The sequence below is a fragment of the Tyto alba genome, unplaced genomic scaffold (assembly GCF_018691265.1).
Source record: "Tyto alba isolate M040663 unplaced genomic scaffold, T.alba_DEE_v4.0 Super-Scaffold_13, whole genome shotgun sequence".
NCBI lineage: Eukaryota > Metazoa > Chordata > Aves > Strigiformes > Tytonidae > Tyto > Tyto alba.
Window position 1 is genome coordinate 7,506,476 of NW_024881275.1, and position 14,794 is coordinate 7,521,269.

The window sequence follows — 14,794 nt, forward strand, 5'->3', positions numbered from 1 at the left end:
CAGTACATCTCTTGTAACAGCACCATTTATTTTCTCTGTCATAACTGGAGCTCTTCCAGTAGTAATGGCTTCTATTTTCTCCATTGCTACATTAAACTGCCTTCGAGCATCCATCATAACATTTATGGTCTCTCCATTTATGATAGTGCAAGGGATCTGTGCCCAAAACTGCCTCTTCTCCAATCCAGTCTGCATGATGTTGCTTTGCAAAAATAAATTCAGGAAGGGGTGTCAAAACTTTCATGCAGAAACACCACAGCCTGGACCAATTCTTTTCAGATATTTTCTCATCAGTGCTCACAATCCCAACCATCAGGTCAGAAAAAGAAGGCAGGATTAATAAAACATGTACCCCATAATCTCTTCCATTTAGAGAAATAGAAACAGTGATGCAATGAATAAAGAAGTTGCATGCTCTTCCCTTTTCACCAATTTTTGACCACACTTACTGAAACAAATGCATGTTTTTAAATAAAAATCCTTCACTCAATTTTATGATACTATAGGTATTTTATGTTCTTTAATTCACAGTCTATCTTCTTTTTATTTTCTCATTTTTATATACATCAATAATAACTTACTTGTTAATAAAATCTAACTCTACTCATTCAGAACAAAAGTAATAAAATTTTGCTCATGAGATTGACTGTGTGTCCCACAACCAGAACAGTAACTGTGCACACGTGGAATTTAAACCGTGTTGAACTTGAGGCCAAAGGGATTACTTTATCCTTAAATTACACATGTGCTCAGGTTCAGGTGTAAAAAGTGAGTAACATTTTTATGAATGAAGGCTAGGGAAACTTCAAGACTTAGCACTGAAGCCAGATGAATATACACACATTGTGTTTACAAGGACCAGTAACAGTGCTTGCAAAGGCAATAGGGCAGCAACTGTCACAAGAAAATATTCCAAACTTTTCTCTCTCCCCTTTTCTTCACAGAAGATTTTCCTCCAGTAATGGAATTACTACAACAGCAACAGCAACTCTAGTACTATGGAACTACTGTATTGCAGACACAATGTTAAGGAACTGTAATTGCACAGGGAACTTTTATCATCCTGATAGAAGGTATAGATCATAGTAATAAAGCTGTTGTTAGGTTACTAATTGTATCAGGCTTCTCCATGCTACTGACATAAGTCACAACTTTTCTATTAATGCAGTCATTTCACAAAAATAATGCTTTAGTGATAGGATTTGTATTGGATACAGAGAAATTACAATTAAAAAAAATTTCAGGGAGGGCAAAATGGCTGTTGAAAGAAATGTGCTTGCTGTAGTAGCCATCAACTCCAAAAAAGCTATTTATCCTAGTGGGCATGGAATACACTTTATTACCTGGGACAAATAACACATTTGTAGTCACCTTGATTTCAATTTACAAGCAGAAAACAAGTCATCCTACTGATATAGCCAAGGAAAGTTTCTATAACTTTGCCATAAGACCCAGAGAAGCACTCCCACTGCTACGCCCATTTAAGATGAAACAACCTACTTCTGTTTGTAACGGGTGCTGGAGAATGACTACTAAGTGCAACTACCGCTGTTCTCCTGCATTTTCTTAGACAATCCAAATAAATCTGCAATGCTACTGAGCAAGGGAAAACTTGAAGGGACCCTGATGAGACAAAGAAGTGCAAACTAGACCAAAAAAGCAAATTTCTGTCATTACTGAACCTCTTTTTGGAGGAGAAGGCTGCAGAGGGATTTTGATTTATGCTGAAGTTCTTCTTTGGAGACGAGCAGCTGCAATTGCCCTTATGATTTAATGTATCTGCTCCCTGTGCATTTCAAAAGACATACCAACTAACTTTAGTGACAAGTTTTTATTAATACTTTACTACTACTAACTCCATAGGGCCAACTAAGCTGGATCCTGTCCTTTTTTATGAAGGATATGAAGTCCAAGCTGAAGAAGCAATTAATCAAATGGCTAAGTTTTTCTGAGGAAAATGGAGTTGCTTTGACAGATCCTACAACACAAACCATATAAGGACACTTAAGACAGCCAGAATTTCTTTAAGATGAACCACACCTACCACTTTGTACCTGCTGTTTCAAAACCATCATGGCCACACAACTTCTGAAGAAACAAACACTTCATGGCACAAACTGCTCTTTTAGCAAAGGACATCTTAAAACCCGCCTAATGTCACTAATCCTGGTTGATCACAGCTTGAATGCTGCTTTTTGACTACAACTTGCAATAAAACTGTCTTTTCCTTTGGACAGAGCTCTGGCCCCCGTGCTCCGTGCACACATCACTTCTATATTGCTAACTTATTGCTACTTATGTTGACAGCTGCGGCTTCTGCTGAATGTGACAGCTAAATATGTCTACAGTTTGATGCCACAAAAACATCAATCTTGCTTTTCCATTTTTAAAGCTATCAGAACTACCAGGGTGCATCCAAAACAGGAACAATACCTCTATCCACAGTATTTGAAGACAGCTTTACTTCTCTTGTACAACGCACAGTGCAAGTTATAAAGTCACAGACAAAGCCAGTTTGCCAGAAGTAAAGAATGACAAAGTTCAAGAATGGAAATGGGTTTAAATCAGAAGTTCCACTTTGGTTTACAACTTTAGGCCCTTCTTATTTTAGGTGTATTCAAAAGTTAAATATATTCTCCATATAGTGATTTCTGTAACTAGGAGAATGATAACAACAGAGAGGACTACCATAAGACCTGATATGCATATGCACTTTTTGTGCAGAGCTAACTTATTATTGTTATACTTGATACTACAGAATACAAAATATAATAACTAGATGACAGAGACCTATTTCATATTTCATCCCAAAAATCTGCCTGATTATACAATATTTACAGTTTTGATGGGGTGATGATACTTTTTTACAATTTAGAATTTTATTATTTTTTAAAAAGCTGTTGAACAGCTAACACAAAGATCCTTGAAAGGCATACTCAAGAGGTAAAGTAAGTACAACATTAATCAAAAATCGCCAACACTGCTGATACATATTTATATAGTTATATATTTATATATTTATATATTGTTATATTTATACTGTTACTTATATATATAAAAAATAAGGTTTGAATTATTAATTTTAAGAACAAGAGGAATCAAAGCACTAGGTGACGCTCAGACAAAACTGTGTTTTTAAAGCTTAAACTCTCACAAGCATGTAACTTGCATTTAGGATTCTTTAAGAAAACTTTATAGTTAAAAATTGGCAGGTCCATAGTTATATTGTCAAGAAATGGCATCTCAGCCATTTTCCTAAGAAAATAAACAGATGATTCTTCTTCCATGCTTGCCAAAATAAGATTAATTCAGTTGTCACCATTTTAGTTATGTAGCATATAGTCTTAATTAATTACTATTTAAAATCTGTTCTTAAGTTAAGAGATTCATGTAAGGTGCAAAACTGAACGATCCAACAAGCTGTGGAAGTATGGAAAAGACAGTGGAGACAGATTTCCTACCCTGATTAAAAAATGGTAAATTAAGAAAAAAAATCCATACTGGCATTTGACAAATGTGCCCCAAAAGGGTTCATTTTATAATCCCAGGAATTCCTGAACAAAAATATATTGGGAAGAGACATTTCATAAGACTTTTAAGTTTGAAATACTGTAACCAGCAAATGGGATGGCATATATTCCTACCTCCTCTTTACAGTTTATCAAGAAGCCAGTAAGACCGATAGCTAAAACAATCAGAAGACAGGCAATTACCACAAGGTAATGAATTGAAAGCAAATTTCTGCTGCAGCAGAGCAGTAGAACACTAATTTAACTATATCAAATATCAGGAGGCAATGACATGTCCATAGAAGTGTGACTCAACTCTCATGCTGAGTTGAGGCCAAAGGGTTTCTTTGTTCCTTATCTCTCCCTATAGCAGCAGATGTCTGTGCTCCCCTCCTCAAGTCAAAGCATCTTGTATTACCTATCATTTGAAACAACGTTTGTTGGACTAAGTATTCTGAATCACTGTTGAAACTGAATATCCAGTGTTCTCGCACAGATGCAGTAGGATTGTCAATATTCATGGTAATTCTCCTAAAGATAGACCCAATATAATGCTACAAACTTCGTACCACCTAAAAGTTAGTTCTGTCACGAGTTTGCCCAAGGTACTTAAGGTTCTCTACAAGCAGCACGATAGAGTTGGAGGTTTGAACAGGGATTAGCAGCCACCGGAACAGTGAATGCTGGCATGACAAAGGTAGGCCAAAGAAAATGCCAAAAGGACAGTGAAACTGTCTCCTGCAAGGCTAAAGTGACCACCTCAGGACTGCAGCTAAATGCTTTGGTGAGACTGGTATTCAGAGTTTAGAAAAGACTTTGATCACATCAGTGTCTCAGTTAACACAGGACTGAAACACCAAGCTCTCTTCTGAGAGCACAGAAGAGCTACAACCTTATGGAACCTTGAACCCACCACTTCTACAGGAGCCATAGCTCCCACTCTACAGCGGGTTTCAGGTGGCCTCTCTCCTCATTCTTGAATCAGGCTGCTATGGAATCAGAAATACAATATACAAAAAGAGGAGCCAAAAAGGGACTCCAGTTGACTTTCAACTTCAAGGGCTCCCAGCTGGTTTTGTGAGCCTTTGAGATTGTATACTGCTTCACAAACAAGTCTGACTATGTGGAGTAAATTAATAACTTTGGGTCACTTTTCTGAACCTCAGACTGTCTTAAAAATGTAAGAAGTGCCCGACTGGACTGGACCAGTGGTCCATCTAGCAACCCACCCTGTCTCCAACAGCGGCAGTTGGAAAGGCTATTTTGGGACAAGAGTCTGGCCGCTTTCTGTGGTTTACTCCCCCTGTACTGCTCCAGCATGTCTGCTGTATTAAGGATGATGGAGGACCCATTCCTGCCTGGTAATTTTGGATTAATTTATGGACAAGCGGTCTCATGAATTTGTCTAAATGCTTTTGAACTGCTGATACCATCTGCTTCCACAACTTGAGAGCACAGGTGCTTAGGTACAAATTGCTTTCTGGTAACACAGATATCGAACTTCCACGTAAACGGCACTTACAATTCTTTTTTTTAATTTAAAAAAGAAAACAACAACAAAAAAATCTGCCAAAGGGCTTGGCCAAAAGTCCTTGCTACAGAAAACAAAAAAGGAAATTGTTATAAAGTTTCAATGCCTTGTGACCATACAGTTCCCTTTCAAACAGAGTTGAATGAGTCATATATGATATTCACTTCTATTATATTGTGCAGTCAGCATTGTTGTGCATTTTAGCATTTTTCAGAAAAATATTCAATAAGGGGGAATGTTCAGTAACCAGCTTCATTCTAGGAGTGAATTGCTAGAGGTCACGGCAGGAGGAAGACAGAATAGAAACCAACCTCAGCCTACAAGGAGAAATGCCAGACCAGGGAGGGAATATGCTATTACAGTTTCTTCCACAAAATCTCTGCTTGGGAAGCTCTGTGGAAGCAAAGCCTCTGCTAGATAAATTATCTGTAAATGTAATGTGTAGCACTGAAACAGTTTTTCTACACCAGTAGAAAAGAATCAAGAGAATTAATACCATTACATTGTAATTCATTCAGTTAATTACATATATGTGTGGAAAATATTATTGAATCTTCATTTCAGAATAACCAATTAACTCAACAATAGTACCAGGACTTGAAAGTCTATCCTGAATAGTGCCCCAGAAAATGGCAAGTATCCTCCTACTGCTTTTTATCTCTACATGTAAATTATCCATTAAGCCTCTGTATTTATTCTACATCTTCTAGTATTACACCACTTCCAGTATTATTCCACTATTTGGTCTTTTCCTCCTATGAAATTAGTTCGACTAGGTTTATGTCCATAAAATCTTACTGGAAAAAGCAAGATTAAACTGTTATTAATTAATGATTAGTTTTAAAGTAAAACCTACTTGCTAGCTTGTACAGCACTACCACTTGGTTTAAACCACAAAAGTTCAATGCACCACAAAAAATTTTAGTTGGAAATAAATATCCACCCAGCTTTCCCATTCTTAAATTCTCCCTTTCCTGAGGAAGTTGTACTAATAATTTTCCAAAAATATTAGCAGGGGATCCATAGCAACTGTTGATATGACTCAAAATGATTTAAGAGTGATCTTAGCAACCTTCTGTTAAGATATACTGTATACAGCCTCCCCCACTTAGCAAAATCCCACAATATGGCAAGAAAGATTTGTATGTCTAAGAATAGCTACCTACACACATTTTGCAAGATGACTGAGCCATAATGATTCAAATCCTCCCTACCACAGTTTCAGCAAGATGTGCCTCTACAACACTGTATCAGTGTGTTCTGTTCAGAGTTTTGAATCTTTCTCCTTTTTTAAATCACACCATTAACATCCCTGACATTTTAGAAATAATGTTTATTGATTTTTCTGTTAACACTGCTATAAATTAAGTGATGTAATGGACAGGATTATTGAAGTACTATAAAGAATATGTCTTTCAGATTCTTAACTACATATTGAAAAAGAGCAGACTCTAGATTAATATAGAAATAGTGCAGTTTTGTGCTGTTATTTAGGTAGTTTAGGTTTGATTGACAACTTTTTTATATGACAGTATGGACATATAACAGAGATTATATTACAACTACCTGCTAAGTATCAAATGATATAAGAAAAACACCTCATTTGGATGAAATTGAGAAATAAATGTTGAGACAAAAACAGACAGAGAATTCCTTGTCACTTACTATTCTGAAACTTAAGACCAGTACTTTGTGGGATAGAGTTGCTAACGCATCCCTTTTGCAGTAGAAATGCTATTAGTAAATGGAAACAGCTTTATTCATTGTAGATGAGGACTCAAAAAAGAATTGAATAGTCAGCACCTGAAGATGCATGAACAATGCATGAACAGCAGAATCACCTTCAGTCCTTACTTGACTAGCGTTGGCATCAACAGTCCACACCTTTTTATTTTGAAAGTTATACAAGGTAAGCCTTTTAGCTAAGAGCTGAAGCACTGTGCAGGACCTTTTAATAGACCAGCACATCAAAAACAATGATCTCCCATATTTAAGAATTTATTCAAGGTTATAGAACAACCGGAACACACCAAAGGAAAAAGAAACTTTGAAGAAAGGCGTATTTGCAGAGATTGCTATTCCTAAATTAGACCATTAGGTTTATCTTTCCTGCAGTGCCATGAAGGAGAAGCATATGAAAAAATAAGCTTTATGAGAAGACAAAGTGACAGAATAACACAGTCAGTGAGACCACAGGAAACTTATCATTCTTAAGAATTCTGAAGGTATTTTCACCCTTCTGGAAGCAGAATTTCAGAGTGGCAGAAGATCTGAGTTCAAATATAGTCCTGAGGCTTATATATGCACTGTCCTCACAAACTGCCACGTTTACAGTAGGTATGAGAATGCTCTGAATGTTTTTCTGGAGAGACAGCAAAGCACTAAGCAAGCAAAATGCTGATTTATTGTTGGCAAATCCAGAACCAAGGTATCACACATGAAACACATCCACTCCTGTGGCTGGGAGACTGCCCACACACACAGCTCTAAGTCACATTTTGGTAATAGAAGTAACTGCATCTGTACAGTTTTGGTTAGAAAGGGCAGGAGGGGGAGCAATGTATGGACATATGTGCTCTGTAACTTTCATAATACTTCACAGATTACTTTTTTAGACTACTTCTGCAGGACCTTCAAGTCACCAAGTCTTCATTCTTGTTGTATTGGGCAGTTTTTCAACTGTTGAGTCTCCTGCAATAATACAATTTGATTTCTATCCTTGGATGTTTGATTTTACATTCCATCATCACTGAGCACTGATTAAGCCTTGGCACATACACTTGATTGTGTTTATGATTGTGTTTTCTCAGGGGAGGTCAGGCTTTATGACACTATCACACTGTTAAAAACAAAATTGTTGGTGATACTTGGTACCGACTGTGAACAGGTTCATTCATCAGCTTTTATAAGTCTTGTTAGTTTGCTTCTACACAGGAAAAAATAACTGTGACAAGAATCAAAAATGGACTTGGGTACATATGTTCAAGGGCTCGTATCTAAAACTCATATAATTTTTACTCAGCTTCATTGTAGCCTTAGAAAATATTGTTTCTAAAGAGTGTTGTCTCTCCCAGCAGGAAAAAAAAAAACCATATTTCTGTCGCTGGGCATGTGCATAAACGACTGCATCCTGAAAAGATGATCAGTTTGTGGCCTATACCCCAATATGAGCCTCAGGGTATGTCTGTGACAGAAATGCAGGTAGCCCATAGGCATTTACCCAGTATGCCTACCAAAGCAGGTCTTGCACAAAACACATGAAAAAGAAAGACAAGTAGGCAGTTATACTCTCCTTTACAAGCAAGTATAGAACTCACCTGAGACACAAGAGACCTAGATTCAAATTTCTTTTCTGCTTGATTTAAAGTAAATCTCTTAACTGCCTACCATTGACCTACATGGTATTCTGAGGTGGGAATGCTTTAGTTTCCCGTGTTGAAGTTGTTCTACTTTGTATACATTTTTATAAATACCATCAGGTCAAAGAAAGGATGAAAAATGACTAGTGCCTTCACCCATTTTCCAATTCAGTAAATACTATTTTTAAAAAACTTTCAGAAGGTGCCTGGGAAATAAATAGGTCTCAGTTCATCTTCTAATAGGAGACTGTATACATCACCAATCTAGTACCAGTTCACACTCTCTGAAGAAATCAGTGACTCAACTGGATGTGGAGACTACACTGTTGTCTTGGTCCTTCCTGCAGGTACTTCAAAATAGGTTTGGAACACCCAGCCACACCAGGATGAAAATACATGCACTGCCAATGACTATCTCATACCCATTCTAACAAAAAAGGGCTTCAGTCTTGAAGACTGTCATCTCACAACGTCAGAAAAAATGTAAACATGGATCACTAAGATAGCTGAGCATCTCTGTTCAGTTTTTCATCTGTATTTTTAAATAGTTTAATTATTATTTGAAAATCGGGCCATTAGACATATATTAAAACTTACAAAGCAGCTTTCTTGCTGTATGCAATAATGCATATAGCTTATAAGGAAGTGTGTATACAGTTTCTGGTGAAATTACTAAGCTTTTAAATCTCCATGATTACCATGCCATAATTTTGAAAAGTAGCTTTCTAAAAATTAGAGGACAAAATCTGATATTCTCAGGTACTTATGGTCTCTGTATTTCCAACTTCTACAGCAAGTACCTACTACTACATAGTCTGAAGACAGAAGTCCTGGCTGTAACCATATAGTCACCTTCTGCTGCTTCACATCTCCCATCGATCTTGGGAGAGATTTCCAAAATGATAAAAGGTAAAATGTAGCCTTTACAGATTAACTAAACTTTAGTTATCCTTGTTTTTTATATTCCTGGTTGTTAAATCATACACTAACATGCAATAAAATATGCTTACCTTTACAATCAGGAAGATTTCTCCCCCTTTCTTACATTTCTATTCTCTACTCTCTGTTCTTTGTTTTTGAACTTTTTTTCTATTCTTGTATTTTTTTCCTTTCAAATTGTCTCATCATTTAGCATTTGACTATGGCACTTTTGGACTGCTGCCAACTTAACTATGCCTCTGGTATATTATACATAGATATTAATGTGGTGGATCTGCTGTTCAATTACACAAAGAGGGACCAATATGTTTGAGCTGTTTTACACAATGCCACTATGTATTTACTTAAAACTGTACTGCACTTCTCTGCTGAATATCACAGTACATGTGAGAGAAATACATGTCTCTTGCTGCCATCCATTACCACGATGACTGACTTCATCATTTTTTTGTTTAGACTTTTCTTCCCATTTACCATAACTTTCTTTTAGCTGAGTTTTTGGAGAATGTGTCTTGGTTTTGTTTTCCACTATGATCTGAAATCTCTCTAGGAGCCTTAGTGTTATTTTTACATTCATCCTATTTGCAACTTCTTGCAGTCTGACATATCTGTCTTTTTCTCCCCCTGGCCTCTTCCAAACATCTAGATCTCTTATTTGATCTTACAGCTGATATATAACAGGCTTAATAAGTACTTTTAAAAAGCAGTGCAGTCAGGAAAAACACCAGGGCTGACAGCGTAAAGAGCCTAAAGGTTCCCCAGCATGGTGGTATGGGGGATGCAAGTCTGGGATTCCATCCTAAATCAAGCTGAATGGGAAAACCTAACTGAGGGACAACTGAGGAAATCTCTGTTTGCCTGCTGTTCAGGAAAGGCTACAAGGACTCGGAAGGGAGCTTCTTGTGAAGACTACATTTCTAGCATCCATTAATTCAAAAGATGAAGAGACATTCTTTTGTGTACAATGTGTAGAGAGAAATAACTAATACAGGATATCCTCAAAAGTACCCACCAAGTTACGAGTAAATTATTCAGGAGACAGGCATGCAATGTCTGCAATTCCATTTCTGACTCTTTGTAAAAAGAAGCTAAAATCACAGTTGGCAATGGTTCTGAAATGCAACAGTAATCCATAAATACTCCTTAATTTTCCTGTCATTGCAGAATTAAGCTGCTTCCAGCTCACACAGATCTTACCAGGTGTGCTAAATTAATGTCATTATAAGCCATCAGGAAATATCCACAGAGACCTGTAGCAACATTTAGAAGTTTTGTTAAACAGCTGTGTGTTATAATTGATTTGTATTATTTAAAACAGCTAAAGCAAGTTATCGCCGGATGTAGAAAAGGGATGACTGAAGACTCCAGGGATATTTAACTCAGAAGACAGCCAATCATATGAACTTCATTTAAGCATTTTCAAGATTATTACTAGAGGAAGTGCAATTAAATCATCACCATTTATCAATTATCATTATAAAATACTATGCAACCTTATCATGCTAATTTATTTATGAGAAGGTAACTAGTTGACTTCTGCTTTTTGCAATAAAAATAACCTAGTCAGTAAAAATATTTGAAGATGCTTTCTCTAAAAATGAGCATGACTTTCCACAATAGTCAAAAGTAACTTTTTTAAAATTTTACCTAAAATTTGGTTTTGGCAATGTAATCGCCAAATGTAATTGTCAAAAAGTTAAATACTTCGGAGCTTATGTAATGTCTCAGTTCCTGATCTCAGATATATTTTACCAGGAAGAGTATAAGACAAAATATAGTTGTATCAAAAATGTGCACATGCATGGCACCCACATTTCATAAAATATATGGAATATAAGTCCCAATTGATTCCTGTAAGATCCTGGATCTGGGAGAAGAAAAGGCAACATGACTTTATTTCCTAATCTGCCATCTATCGAATCAATGTGCAAAATTAGCCTTAGTTAATAGTTAAGCAACATTATGAGTGGACAGTGGTAGGGTACATTTTTCTTCTCAGTGGTGGATTGCTTGTAGAAACTAAAATTTGTATCTGTTTTGAAGCAAAATCCTAAACCTTTTCTCTCTGCTGTTCACGTGTACTGAGAGTTCAAGCCTGATTTAGTGAGTTCGCCCAGTGACTTGCATTATATGATCTGTGTCCCTGTAGGCAAAGCCTAACCCACATAACAAAATGGGTCAGCAGAAAATCAGAAAAGGAAGAGAAAACCCTGTATTTCAATTCAGAACCCTAATTCATTTGAGGGGGGAAAATACTCTTTTTCTTGTAGACCTAACTCTTGCTTTGATCTGAGGCTTGCAGACTAGTGCTTACATTATGTTTTTATTATCCTTCATAATTCCTTTGAGAATACTCTGATTTCTAGTGCTGTTTTATATTTGGACTGGCATACGTATCTCAGTTTACAAGGGGAAGTGTTTGTTGCACCAATGGTTGCTGGCACTGAAAATATGATAGAGTTCACACTGCTAATTGTACTGATGCTTTCCTCTCCTCTGATTCAGCTCCAGAGATGTACGCTTCCACAAACCACGCATTCCTTTGTCTTCTCATCACTTGACTGAATGACCATAAGCAAATGCTCCCTCACTGCCTGCTGCCTTTCTGCTTTCATCTAAAATTAAAACCGTAGACCTCTTAAAGCTGCTTTTCTGGAGCCTCTCTCTCGCAGCCATGTGGGAAAGTGTATTTCCAATCCAGGAATGCAGCTGGGGCCTTTGGACCAAGTTCAATACTGATGTAAAGCAAGCTAACCTCACTGAAGTCAGTGGAATTCAATGGCTTTCAGCCACAGGTACACACAGGGAGAAGGCATACATACAAATTGCACAGGTAAAAAAGCAAAGTCATTCCAACTTGTGTAGTGGGATTGTTGGAGGACCTTAACTCCTCTGGCCTCTGCTCCCTGCCAGCAGTCCTGGCATTGTGCTATCAGCTTGAGGTATAGTCTTTATTACTCTAGGATAGACAGTTTAACTTAGTTTGTAATCTCCTTACTTAATGGAAAGTCACCTTGCTGTTATGTTCAATAGTATTTTCCTGCTATAACTGCTAATTTCTCCAAAATGTTTTTCCTTACATCTTAGTTTGTGCTTGTCATTGGAGTCACATTGGCTGAACTGCCTCTGGAGAGGTGTCACAGAGACATCAGGTTCAGCACTCCACAAATTTTACCACTCTTTCTGCAGGTCTTTGTGTGTATGTATCTCACACACATCTCTAATTATTAGATGCAGGACAGTTTGACTTTACTGTTCCTTAAGAGACACAAATAATCTCTGAGTGAGAGTGACCTGTTTTTCCTTTTGACTTCCACCACTCTGATTTTACACATTCCAAACATACTGTTTACACTTTATTCTCAGTAGCAATGCATTATGATTTATTATCTCTACAGAGCTGTAGGTTCTTGCAGTGCTTTGCAGACAAATAGAAAGAGACTGTGCTTTCTACATAAGAGTTTGAACGTGGCTTCAGGCCACAGTATAATGTGAGCACAGAGAAAGCACACCACCTCTGGAGTGCACATAGCAGATTTTCCTGTACATTTTTGCAGGTGGGAATATAAATTTACCACAAGCCAGAACAGCTCAGCTGGGAAATACCAGAGATGTAAGCCCTAAAGGATACCTAGCATCTGACTGCAGGGTTACTTATCTCTGTCTACTAGGAATGCAAGAAGGTGGATGCAGTGAAAGCAAAGTTAATTGAATCCTCTGACTTTCTATGCAGAAACAGTCATGATTGATTTAGACACAAACCTGAAACTTCAGCCATAAATCATAAATTTTTACTGAAAAATCTGAACTGCAACACTTTCTTGTGCAGAAAATCAATTATCTGCTACCATATTACATGATTTTATTAAAACATAAATTTCTCATCTTCATTCTGCAGTAGGCAAGTCAGGTAATTAATACATTATGTAAAAGGATGCATTATGAGAATCTTCAAACTCAAAACTGGAATTTAGACATGCACAACAAACATCAGAAAACCAATGCGTGTTAGGTGTTCAGGGAGCTTTTATAATTTAAGTAAAAGTCCATGGCTGCAAAAGCATGAATGCTGCTTGTGTTCTCATTGAGTACCAACTATAAATAGGCATCCTGTAATTAAATAGTATTAGTTGAATTAAGGAAACACCTGTAGCACTCAGCTGAGGTTACATCCTTGCTGTGTTGGATACTATGGTAAGAGACCTGTGTACCTGGAAACAGCAAAAATCAAGAAGTCAAGGAAGGAAAGGGGAGGAAGAAAGGACACATTAGTATCTTTGTCTGATGATAAAAAAATCACACCCAGAGAGTCTCTATTCCTTGTCCAAATTTGCACTGAAGGCCTGGAGCCAAGGGAAGAAACCAGAACAACCAACTCAGCTCTGAACCATATCTCACACTCTTCCTCGAATAAGCATGACTGTTTTCATGAGAGTCGTCATCAGAAGTCTGGGAACGGTTGCTGAAATGATCTGGTGACTTTAAAATCTCTTTAAATGGAAGTGATTTGACTAGCTCTAAAAGAAGGCAGTGATATCACAGTTTGCTAATCTGCTTCCTCTTGCAAAACATGGCATTCATTAACTACAAATTCTTGAGGACATAGTCAGCAATAACTTACTATTTGACTGAGAGACCAATTTTCTCTCCTCCAATCCTAAAGCTGAAAATTTAAAAAAATTAAAGGTGAAAAGTTAAAATTGAAAATTACAGTCTTTTTTGGTAACCTGATTAATAAACAATGTGTGAAATATTACACTAATATATTTCACTTATATAAATAAATCTACCTTGTATTTACCCAAATCAATGATTACTTACAAATTGCCTGAAATTTTCAGGATTGGCATTGGAAAAGTATTTTAAGTAAGAGATACTGTCACATTAAGTCTTCCATGGTGAACACCTATATATCTGCCAAAATCCAGGACTAAAACTGTTGTTCATAACTGGCTCAGCACAAACTCAGTTAGACTTTTACATATTTCAGTTGTGTCCAAGAGGGGAATAAGGCCATTGAGGATTCAGGCATATATTGTATTCATCAGCTTTGTAAAGGACCAGTGGTTTCTCACCTGCTGTGTAATAGTGTCCCAGGGCCCCTCCAGCAGACGAGCCTGGTAGCATGCATGAACATTTTTCCATATTTCTTCCAGAGTTAAAGGTCTTCCATCTGGGGGGGAAGGGGGAGAACAACAACCCACAGTCAAAACTCTTAATCATGCTGTATCTTTAATACACAATAGCAAAAGTAGATCTGAAAATACTAATTGTATGGAAGCAGACAGAAAAAAAAAACAGCAAATTGTGACTGAGCCCCGTCTGGCCCCATAACACCAAAACAGTGTTGCTCAAATCCTGACTGAAGGGGCATATAAAACTACCCTAAATTCCCTGTTCAGCTTTCTTCTCTGTCACCTGAGAGTAACAACTTACTGTTTCAGTTCTAAGATGTC

The 14,794-nt window shown here is 37.1% G+C and overlaps 1 protein-coding gene across 3 annotated transcripts in view; it reads right to left on the minus strand.

The window, feature by feature from the left end:
• ATG10 (autophagy related 10) overlaps nucleotides 1-14,794 on the minus strand; it is a 90,291-nt gene that overhangs the window by 14,802 nt on the left and 60,695 nt on the right. For all 3 annotated transcript variants that reach the window (XM_042788066.1, XM_042788064.1, XM_042788065.1), the window contains one exon: nucleotides 14,414-14,511. In XM_042788066.1, coding sequence (XP_042644000.1) covers nucleotides 14,414-14,511 — 98 coding nt within the window. The remainder of the gene's footprint in view (nucleotides 1-14,413; nucleotides 14,512-14,794) is intronic.